Source organism: Salvelinus sp. IW2-2015, linkage group LG33, assembly GCF_002910315.2.
Source record: "Salvelinus sp. IW2-2015 linkage group LG33, ASM291031v2, whole genome shotgun sequence".
NCBI classification, from domain to species: domain Eukaryota; kingdom Metazoa; phylum Chordata; class Actinopteri; order Salmoniformes; family Salmonidae; genus Salvelinus; species Salvelinus sp. IW2-2015.
The window spans coordinates 31,107,643-31,119,737 of record NC_036872.1 but is presented as its reverse complement, the minus strand read 5'-3'; the positions used below and the strand labels follow the sequence as shown (position 1 = coordinate 31,119,737).

The following is a 12,095-nucleotide window of genomic DNA, read 5'->3' as shown; positions in this document are numbered from 1 at the left end:
TAAAACTTGTAATATACATGCCTTTATAGACCCTACACTTTATATAAATGTCTTTATAGACCCTACACTTCTTTATAAATGTCTTTATAGACCCTACACTTGTATATACATGTCTTTATAGACCTACACTTGTAAAACATGTCTTTATAGACCTACACTTCTTTATAAATGTCTTTATAGACCCTACACTTGTATATACATGTTTTTATAGACCCTACACTTGTTATATACATGTCTTTATAGACCCTACACTTGTATATACATGTCTTTATAGACCTCACACTTCTTTATAAATGTCTTTATAGACCCTACACTCTTATAAATGTCTTTATAGACCCTACACTTGTATATACATGTCTTTATAGACCCTAACATTGTTTATAAATGTCTTTATAGACCCTACACTTGTATATACATGTCTTTATAGACCCTAAACTTGTTTTAACATGTCTTTATAGACCCTACACTTGTATATACATGTCTTTATAGACCCACACTTTTTTTATAAATGTCTTTTATTAAGCCAGACTACGGTTTGCAACTGCACATGGAGACAAAGATTGTACTTTTTGGAGAAATGTCCTCTGGTCTGATGAAACAAAAATAGAACTGTTTGGCCATACTGACCATCGTTATGTTTGGAGGAAAAAGGGGGAGGTTTGCAAGTCGAAGAAGACCATCCCAACCGTGAAGCACAGGGGTGGCAGCATCATGTTGTGGGGGTGCTTTGCTGCAGGAGGGACTGGTGCACTTCACAAAATAAATGGCATCATGAGGAAGGTAAATTATGTGGATATATTGAAGCTACATCTCAAGACATCAGTCAGGGAGTTAAAGCTTGGTCGCAAATGGGTCTTCCAAATAGACAATGACCCCAAGCATACTTCCAAAATTGTGGCAAAATGGCCTAAGGACAACAAAGTCAAGGTATTGGAGTGTCCATTACAAAGCCCTGACCTCAATCCCATAGAACATTTGTGGGCAGAACTGAAAAAGTGTGTGCGATCAAGGAGGCCTACAAACCTGACTCAGTTACACCAGCTCTGTCTGGAGGAATGTACCAAAATTCCTACAACTTATTGTGGGAAGCTTGTGGAAGGCTACCCGGAATGTTTGACCCAAGTGTATGTAAACTTCTGACCCACTGGGAGTGTGATGAAAGAAATAAAAGCTGAAATAAATCATTCTCTCTACTATTATTCTGATATTTCACATTCTTTAAATAAAGTTGTGATCCTAACTGACCTAAGGCAAGGCATTTTTACTAGGATTAAATGTCAGGAATTGTGAAAATATGAGTTTAAATGTATTTGGCTAAGGTGTATGTAAACTTATGACTTCAACTGTAAATGTCTTTAGAGACCTACGCTTGTATATACATGTCTTTTATAGACCCTACACTTTTATATACATGTCTTTATAGATTTTACACTGTCTTTATTTGACCGTGAGGCATAAAAATGCAATGAATTTCAAAATGCCTCTTTTGGGTGTTTGTGACATAGTGAAGACATTGCTGGACCGGCTGTTGTTCTAAGATGATCGGAGGGTTCAACTTGAAGCTAGTAGGTGTTAACTTATTGAACTTTTCTATTGTCTCTCATCATTACTCCTCACAATTCTTTATGCTACAGGCTATAATACTACAGTTATACTAGCACATATTAGTAATATACTGCTGTATATAATACTAAGCTTTTGCATAAGGTGACCAAGTTTATCTTTGGGTTAGGTTTGACTGCAGTAGTAGGGGAGGGGTACTAATTCATGAATGACATGGTTGAACATCATTGTGGTCACATCAAAGCTGCTAGTGTTCAGTATCAATGGTGCTGCCACAAAGTCATTTCCTGGGGGGGACTGGGGACAGTGTGGATTATATGGCCCACTATCAGGTTCACAGGGAAAGAGATACTACAGGAGAGCAGCTCCAGTCTCTGCTCTGGCCCAGGGCCTAGACATGATCCCTGGGATGGTGTCCTTTGTAGCCCCTGAAAATGACACAGCATCAGGTTTATGGCATTGATTCTGTGGCAATGCCCAGTTAAAAACTCTGGGTTGGTAGAAAATAATAACATCATAATAATGGATATACTTTATGAATAAAACTAGAAAAGGACATTTCCTTAAAAAATATGTTTGTTTGTTCTTGCTATCAGCAAGCATGTGGCAATCTTTTCATAGATAATGTAAAATCATGCAGTTTGTGCAGTGCAGAAGCATATCTGGAGACCAAGTTAGCAGTTTTGATTTAAAAACAGCTTCAATCTTTCACTAATCATTCTTATTACTCCTCCTTTTTGGAGATATGGTTTAGGTTCAGTTTGTTTTTGTCCAAGGCTGAGTGAGACCCGAGCTTTGAAACCTGGTTACAGCATAGTAACAATTGAGGGGGAACAACTGGTATTGTGCTTGAACTACCAACCTTGCTAGCAAAGATCTCGACAGATGTAGAGGTGGTGGTTTTGGGGGCTGTTTAAGAGCATGTATCCAACCTCCCACAGATTTATGGGGATGCCTGTGAAAAACTTTCCCACATGTTGCTCCATCGTGCTGGGATTCTGCTGGGAGCTTACAGAGAGAGAGGGCTGGAATTGATTCTTTGCAAAAATAAGCACATTTAACTAAAGCTACACATCTAGACGGCATCAGCTTAAAAAACCAACTAGACAAAACTGTGCTTATCGATAACCTGGTTTGCTATATTGTTGCATCTCATCACATTTGAAAAGCCAAAAATATTTCTCATGCATTATACACAGTTACTGAGAACAGTAATGGTGGACCAGTTCTGAGGCTCTAACAGATGTGTGGTGGCGGCCGGATTAGTCTAATTACCCCAAGCTGGGATGGTGTGAGTGTGAGCTCAGCCTGTCAAGAGCGCAGGAGGGCAATATAGGAGGCCACCAAATGTGTTTGTGTCTTTCTCTCTGCGGGGAGTCATGTGTGCTGAGGTGCCTCCAGACTGGGACTGGCATGTTCCTCATTCGCTCGTGTGTGTGTGTGTGTGTGTGTGTGTGTGTGTGTGTGTGTGTGTGTGTGTGTGTGTGTGTGTGTGTGTGTGTGTGTGTGTGTGTGTGTGTGTGTGTGTGTGTGTGTGTGTGTGTGTGTGTGTGTGCGCGTGCGTGCGTGCCCCACAGAAGGGAAACCACAGCCAGTACTCTCAGGGACACTGAGATAGAGATGTAAAGTTGTTTATGGACGTGGATAGAGGAAGGATATGAACAAACTAATTACATTCAATGTGGTCCTCATCTGCATTACAGGTGATTTGTTTCCGTCATTCCCATATTTCAACATGACGATACAGTTGGAATGGTTTCAGATGTGTGTCTGTGTATCTGTACTGTAAGCTCTGTCCCATTTTTTAAAAGAGGTAACTTCCAGTTACCATGAATAGCAATGTAAAACGGCAAAATCTACCTTTACCTGGCAACCCACTGTGGAAAATTCCCTTTTAACTGGCAACCCACTGTGGAAAATCTACCTTCAATTCACATTGGCATTGTCTGCACCCACTCCACCCTACTCCACCCTCCACTCCACCCTAACACACCATTTACTGCAGTAACTACAAAACAGAGCGTATCAAATGAGCCACACATTAGGAGAAAGTGTCCAGCATGCAACTCATTTTCCACTAAATAAACAGTTGGAAATGTGTGGTTGACCCATGGCCATGCTTCAATGTGTGGTGTATCAGAATCAACACTACATAACACACAGTGTCACATACATTTGGTGTTGAATGTTGTGAGACGTAATATGTTGAACAAAAAACACATTTGTTCTAATGGCTTCGGTTAGTTTTTTTCCACCCTTGATGCGTTGTAGATATCATTCCTGAGTGAGCAAGTAGACAGTAGTGCTGAACATTAATCATCAAAGACTGAGTGGATACAGGTGGCTTTTCCTCTATAGAGAAATGCTGTAGAGACTGTGTATATGTGTGTGAGCACAATGCTTGCTCGCAACTATATGCACACCTATGTGTGTGTGTGTGTCTGTGTGTGTGTGTGTGTGTGTGTGTGTGTGTGTGTGTGTGTGTGTGTGTCTGCGACTCTGTGTCCCAGACACACACTTGATATTTATTATTTTATTTGTATTTTTTATTTAACCTTTATTTAACTAGGCAAGTCAGTTAAGGACAAATTCTTATTTACAATGACGGCCTCCCAGGGAATAGTAGGTTAACTGCCTTGTTCAGGGGCAGAACAACAGATGTTTACCTTGTCAGCTCAGAGAATCGATCTAGCAACCTTTCGGTTACTGGCCCAACGCTCTAACCACTAGGCTACCTGCCGCCCATATAAGCCATCTCGCCCCAGCCTCCGGTGTGTGTGTTTGATCAGTGGTCATTAAGGTCTTTCTAATCCTCCCCTCCCTGTCTCTCTGTCATGGCTCATCTGTCCTCCTCTGTTCTCTCTCCTTTCATCCCCGGCATGTTTACAGAGGGCCCAGAAACAGCCTTAGATAGTCTTACATCCTCACTCGATACCTGACACCTAATCCCTTACAGAAGCAACTCTCAGATCTTCAATGGCCGTTGTGTCATGGTCCCCACCACCACTTCACCTGCCGGTGTGAACCTGTTTGAACTGGAAACTAATGCAGAGGTTACCTCACTGATGTGGAGACAGGGATGTAGGTCACAGTATATTTCGAAGGGCACTTTTTCCAGGACACCTGCCCCTTCAAGTTCACACGGCACCTTTAGACAGTCCGACCACAAGCAAGGGAGCTTGACAATGACACAGGCGGCTTCACATACTCATCAGGGACGAAGGAGGGGAACTGCTGTGGCAGTCTGATCAAAGGCCATCTTCACGACAACTCCCTGCAGCGCGCGCGCGCGCGCGTGTGCGTGTGTGTGTGTGTGTGTGTGTGTGTGTGTGTGTGTGTGTCAGGATAAGATAACAACACCACACAGGAAGTGTGGAGAGGAAGTGAAGGAGGGTGTCATGAAATCAAACGTACCATAGGAATAAGAGAGGGGCCATTAACACACACCAGCGTCAGATTAGATACATGTGTGTGTGCCTGCCTGCGTGCGTGTGTGAGAGTGTGTGTGTATATTTGCACTGGGAATTGGCTTATATTCCAAATGAGCCAAACTATTCACAAATAAATCCAACCTGCTCTCATTATAATCCTCATGCCAAATTAGTTATTAAGCTGAAGTCTGTTCTTCTGTGTAGACTGTGGCCCTACATAGATGAAGCACGCTTATATAAGAACAAGAATAAGAACACCTCCTCCCAGCTGCCCACTGCACTGAGGACAGGAAACACTGTCACCACCGATAAATTCACTATAATTGAGAATTTCAATAAGCATTTTTCTACGGCTGGCCAAACTTTCTACCAGGCTACCCCTACCCCGGTCAACAGCACTGCACCCCCCACAGCAACTCGCCCAAGCCTTCCCCATTTCTCCTTCTCCCAAATCCAGTCAGCGGATGTTCTGAAAGATGCTGCAAAATCTGGACCCCTACAAATCACCGGCTAGACAATCTGGACCCTTTCTTTCTAAAATGATCTGCCGAAATTGTTGCAACCCCTATTACTAGCCTGTTCAACCTCTCTTTCGTGTCGTCTGAGATTCCCAAAGATTGGAAAGCAGCTGCGGTCATCCCCCTCTTCAAAAGGGGGACACTCTTGACCCAAACTGCTACAGACCTATATCATCCTACCCTGCCTTTAAGGTTTTCGAAAGCCAAGTCAACAAAATGATTACCGACCATTTCGAATCCAACCATACCTTCTCCGCTATGCAATCTGGTTTCAGAGCTGGTCATGGTGCACCTCAGCCACGCTCAAGTCCTAAACGATATCCTAACGCCATCAATAAGAAACAATACTGTGCAGCCGTATTCATTGACCTGGCCAAGGCTTTCGACTCTGTCAATCACCACATCCTCATCGGCAGACTCGATAGCTTGGTTTCTCAAATGATTGCTCGCCTGGGTCACCAACTACTTCTCTGATATGAGTTCAGTGTGGGCAAATCGGAGGGCCTGTTGTCCGGGCCTCTGGCCAGTCTCTATCGGGGTGCCACAGGTCAATTTAGGACCGACTCTCTTCTCTGTATACATCAATATGTCGCTCTTGCTGCTGGTGAGTCTCTGATCCACCTCTACGCGCAGACGACACCATTCTGTATACTTATGCCCTTCTTTGGACACTGTGTTAAACAACCCTCAGACGAGCTTCAATGCCATACAACTCTCCTTCCGTGGCCTCCAATTGCTCTTAAATACAACGTAAAACTAAAGCATGCTCTTCAACCGATCGCTGCCTGCCACCTGCCCGCCCGTCCAACATCACTACTCTGGACGTTCTGACTTAGAATATGTCGACAATTACAAATACCTAGTGTTCTGGTTAGACTGTTACACTTCTCCTTCCAGACTCACATCAAAACATCTCCAATCCAAAGTTAAATCTAGAATTGGCTTCCTATTTCGCAACAAAGCATCCTTCACTCATGCTGCAAAACATACCCTTGTAAAACTGACCATCTACCGATCCTCGACTTCGGCCGATGTCATTACAAAATAGCCTCCAATACCCTACTCAAAAAAATTGGATGCCAGTCTATCACAGTGCCATCTCGTTTTGTCACCAAAGCCCAATATTACTACCCTACCACTGCGACCTGTATGCTCTCGTTGGCTGGCCCTCGCTTCATACTCGTCGCCAAACCCCACTGGCTCCAGGTCATCTACAAGACCCGCTAGGTAAATCCCCCCTTATCTCAGCTCGCTGGGCACCATAGCAGCACCCACCTGTAGCACGCGCTCCAGCAGGTATATCTCTCTGGTCACCCCCAAAACCAATTCTTCCTTTGGCCGCCTCGCCTTCCAGTTCTCTGCTGCCATTGACTGGAATGAACTACAAAAATCTCTGAAACTGGAAACACTTATCTCCCTCACTAGCTTTAAGCACCAGCTGTCAGAGCAGCTCAAAGATTACTACACCTGTACATAGCCCATCTATAATTTAGCCCAAACAACTACCTCTCCCCCTACTGTATTTATTTATTTATTTTGCACATTTGCACATACTTCACACATTCTTCCACTGCAAATCTACCATTCCAGTTTTTACTTGCTATATTGTATTTACTTCGCCACCATGGCCTTTTTTTTTGCCTTTACCTCCCTTATCTCACCTCATTTGCTCACATTGTATATAGACTTATTTTTCTACTGTATTATTGACTGTATGTTTGTTTTATTCCATGTGTAACTCTGTGTTGTTGTATGTGTCGAACTGCCTTGCTTTATCTTGGCCAGGTCGCAATTGTAAATGAGAACTTGTTCTCAACTTGCTTACCTGGTTAAATAAAGGTGAAATAAAACAAATATGGGTGATATGAAGGATGGCTGGATGAAAACTCTACCCTACAGTTTAAGAGATTCTTCAGGCTTTTCTCTGACTATGAACTAGAGTATTAGAGTAACAGAAATATGACTGACAGCATGACAGTTGGCTATGAACCCACAGGATTTCAGATAGAGACTTTCTAAAACACATCTAGATTATGTTTTGTCTTGAGAAAGGCTCTACACTATAAACAAAACTATCAACGTCATTATTTTTTACTTCAGCTGGTTACAAGTAAATCAGTTAGGTTTTCTCAATTTAAAAGAATATATATATTTGATGAAACCAAATACATGATTCAATGCCAACTGTTATATTTGATTATTAACAAACCTATATTTTAAGTTGCAACACTTATTTTCAACACATTTAACTTACTTTTCCCATTTGGTTAAACCTAATAAACAACACAAATACAAACTAATATTTAATGTAAGGAGGAACAGGCAGACACTCCTGATAGTTCGACAAGCTCTTATCTATATGACTACAGCAGATCCAGAACACATTCCATAGCTTCTATGTACTCTGACTCTGTGTTCTGATCTGGGCCAACGTTATGTCTGTGGTCTGCCTTAAAATTCCCTGCCTGAACAGTTACAGATTTCCCCTAAATCCTCCCCTATAAGTGGTCATGATGATTATACATGTTTTATAAAAGGTTTATCACTTGTTTCTAAATGATTATACATGTTATTTTGTGTGTTCTCAGGTATTCTGGAGATCACGTCGGTGGATGTGGGGGTGGTGGCTATCAAAGGCCTGGGCAGTAACTATTACCTGGCTATCAGCAGGAAGGGTGAGCTGTACGGAGCGGTCAGTATCCGGGTCAGAGGTCATTTAACCAGCCTCAAAGACATACACTTAGATTCCTTCAACTTTATCACAAGAGTTCTTATCTTTGGAGCTGGGTTCACTTTTAACTAATGGTGTAATGGAAACTATCAGAAGTTCAAAGAGCACACCATCCAAACCAAGTGCATATGATTCAAAGAGGAAGTTGGAGGTCAGCAAGTAATGACTATAGTGCTAAGTGACACAGACATTAGAATACATCACATCTATCACTGTAACCGATTTACATAACTAACTATTTCTATTGAATGTACCCCTCTAGTACATGGTACTAGCAAAATTCAGATAAATAAATACAGTGTATAGTGCATTCGAAAAGTATTGAGACCCCTTGACTTTTTCCACATTTTGTTATGTTACAGCCTTATTCTAAAATAACTTTTTTCCCTCATCAATCTACACAAAGCAAAAAATGTTTTTTAGAAATTGTTGAAAATGTATTAAAAATAAAAAGTCTTCAGACCATTTGGTATGAGACTCGAAATTGAGCTCAGGTGCATCCTATTTCCATTGATCATCCTTGAGATGTTTCTATAACTTGGTTTACCTGTGGTAAATTCTATTGATTAGACATGATTTGGAAAGGCACACAATTGTCTATTTAAGGTCCCTCAGTTCACAGTGCATGTCAGAGCAAAAACCAAGCCATGCGGTCAAAGGAATTCTCCGTAGAGCTCAGAGACAGGATTGTGTCGATGCAAAGATCTGGGGAAGGGTACCAAAACATTTCTGCAGCATTGAAGGTCGCCAAGAACATAGTGGTCTCAATCATTCTTAAATGGAAGACGTTTGGAACCACCAAGACTCTTCTTAGAGCTGGCCGCCCGGCCAAACTCAGCAATCGGGGGAGAAGGGCCCTGGTCAGGCAGGTGACCAAGAACCTGATGGTCACTCTGACAGAGCTCCAGAGTTCCTCTGTGGTGATGGAGGAACCTTTCAGAAGGACAACCATCTCTGCAGCACTCCACCAATCAGGCCTTTATGGTACAGTGGCCAGACGGAAGTCACTCCTCAGTAAAAGACACATGACAGCCCGCTTGGAGTTTGCCAAAAGGCACCTAAAGGACTCTCAGACCATGAGAAACAAGATTCTCTGGCCTGATGAAACCAAGATTAAACTCTTTGGCCTGAATGCCAAGTGTCACATCTGGAGAAAACCTGTCACCATCCCTAAGGTAAAGCATGGAGGTGGCAGCATCATGCCGTGGGCATGTTTTTCAGCGACAGTGACTGGGAGACAAGTCAGGATCGAGGGAAAGATGAACGGAGCAAAGTACAGAGAGATCCTTGATGAAAACCTGCTCCAGAGCGCTCAGGACCTCAGACTTGGGCAAAGATTCACCTTCCAACAGGACAACAATCCTAAGCACACAGCCAAGACAAGACAGGAGTGGCTTCGGGACAAGTCGCTGAATGTCCTTGAGTGGCCCAGCCAGAGCCCGGACTTGAACCTGATCGAACATCCCTGGAGAGGCCTGAAAAGAAATGTGCATCGACGTTTCCCATCCAACCTGACAGAGCTTGCGAGGATCTGCAGAGAAGAAACTCCCTCAATACAGGTGTGCCAAACATACCCGAGAAGACTCAAGGCTGTAATCGCTGCCAAAGGTGCTTCAACAAAGTACTGGTAAATGGTCTGAATACTTATGTAAATGTGATATTTACATAAGTAAATGTGATTTAATTTGGATTTATTTCAGTTAGATTGATGAGTGGAAAAAACAATTAAATCCATTTAAGAATAAGGCTGTAATGTAACAAAATGTGGAAAAAGTCAAGGGGTCTGAATGCACTGTAGAAAGGTTGAATAAATTCCTGGAAATATTTCAACATTGATATATTTTATATATATTTTGACTCTTGTATGAACAGTACATTAACTATACATATAGTATTCTCACATCCTTTGCTAGTGTATGCACTTCACAAATGAAAATAGTTGATTCAGTATGAAATGTATTGAGTCAGTATCCAAATACACATATGAGAACGTATCCCAGTAATGTCCTTTGTTCTTCCAGAGAGAGTTTGGCATTGACTGCACACTGAAGGAGCGTATTGAGGAGAACGGCTATAACACCTATGCCTCAGCCGAGTGGAGGAACAAGAAGAGACAGATGTTTGTGGGCCTGAGTGTCCACGGGAGGCCACTGAGAGGGAAGAAAACACGGAGGAGGAATGTGGCCACCCACTTCCTCCCCATCATGGTGTGATGAAGAAGAGCATTTCACTGGACTAGACATACCCTGTGGGAGAGCTATTCAGCACTGAACAATCTTTCAGATAAAGATTTTTTTAAATGTACTCCAATCTGTACAGAGAGCATCTGAACTATACCATTTCTAAAATACATATTTTCTCTAAGGATGGTAATAAACTGTGCATATACTCCCTGCTTAAGACTTTCGTTGAGATGGTTGATTGGTTTGAGGATGTACAGTGCTTTCTGTGGCACAGGGTGAAATTTGAATCCTATTCTGTGCCAAATCTTTGGAAAGATGTGGACTGAAGGAGGGCGTGACATGTGGGAACAAAGTAGGACGCTGTTTCACACACCGAGTGGATGAAGTGAGGAAGCACTGGTTTTGTGTATACAAAAAAACAATTGAACTGTTGTTCATGGTCCTCAATCTCATTTCAATGATCTGAACATTCTGAAATGAAGAAGAAGGCTTAACAGATCGGTAAATGCAGAAAAAATCTATATAATTGAGCAAGATCCTAGTGGTCATGAGATCTTGGAACCATATCAAAAGTGAATACAGTGAAAGAAAAAACTAATGTATGATACTTAACCACTGAGTTTGGACTGTGTTGAAGTAAATTATTTATTTTGTGTAATATTTAACTGAAGGTGGAAAGAAGGTGAACATTTCATTGCATTCTTTACACCTTATGTCTGTGAAGTAAATAAAATACATTTGCTATTTCCTCCTCGGTATCCAGATGTTCTCATGTTCATCAATAAAGTTTGCAACTTAAACTGGTTGACAAATCCGACAAATACACATATGATTGAGAATGTGACCCAATAAATGAGATCCTGTTAATACAATAACTCTGAAAGAACAAGCAGAATGCTTGGTGTCTCAACTACAGTCAAAGTAGATATATTCTAAGGTGACAGGTTATGGTAAAAGGATGAAAACCCACAGCACAGAGACCCAGTGTGGTTTTCAGGTCGCGCTGAGGAACTATTCTTATCAGGCTGACTGAGGTAGGTAATGACAAAAGGCAACCATTACAAGCCCACCAGATATTCCATGTGGCAACTGTTGCACTAATGATTAGAGTTTCCAAACAAACTGGAAACCACATGAAAATGGAAGGGAGATAGCTACACTGGTATGGGATTACATTATTTCACTATAACCCATTAGTGTGGAGATGCAAATTTCCCAGACATTGGGTCACATGGATACTGAACAAGCAAGAATCACTTGTTTCATACAGTAAGTAAAATGAAATAAATGTAATAGCCTGTAGATCTCACATTTCTGCATTGTAATATCCAACATCAAGCACTATTTGTTGTTGCAGGGTATGTGGGGTAGGAAGCTGTGTGTGTGTGTGTGTGTGTGTGTGTGTGTGTGTGTGTGTGAATACCAGAGACAGACAAGGTGAAAAATCTGCCGATGTGCCCTTGAGCAAGGCACTTAACCTAAATATGCTCCATGTGCGCCGTACTATTATGGCTGACCCTGTAAAACACCACATTTCACTGCACCTATTTGGTGTATTTGACAATAAAACATACAGTTGAAGTCGGAAGTTAACATACACCTTAGCCAAATACATTTAAACTCAGATTTTCACAATTCTTGACATTTAATCCTAGTAAAAATTCCCTGT

General features: G+C 41.8%; 1 protein-coding gene across 1 annotated transcript in view; it reads left to right on the top strand.

The window, feature by feature from the left end:
- The window catches only part of LOC111957497 (fibroblast growth factor 10-like), a 17,780-nt gene extending 6,598 nt beyond the window's left edge, over positions 1-11,182 (top strand). Inside the window, exons 2-3 of the mRNA XM_023978331.2 lie at positions 8,101-8,204; positions 10,265-11,182. Of these exons, the coding sequence (XP_023834099.1) occupies positions 8,101-8,204; positions 10,265-10,456 (296 nt within the window). The 3' untranslated portion in view covers positions 10,457-11,182. The remainder of the gene's footprint in view (positions 1-8,100; positions 8,205-10,264) is intronic.
- The last annotated feature ends 913 nt before the right edge of the window (positions 11,183-12,095 follow it).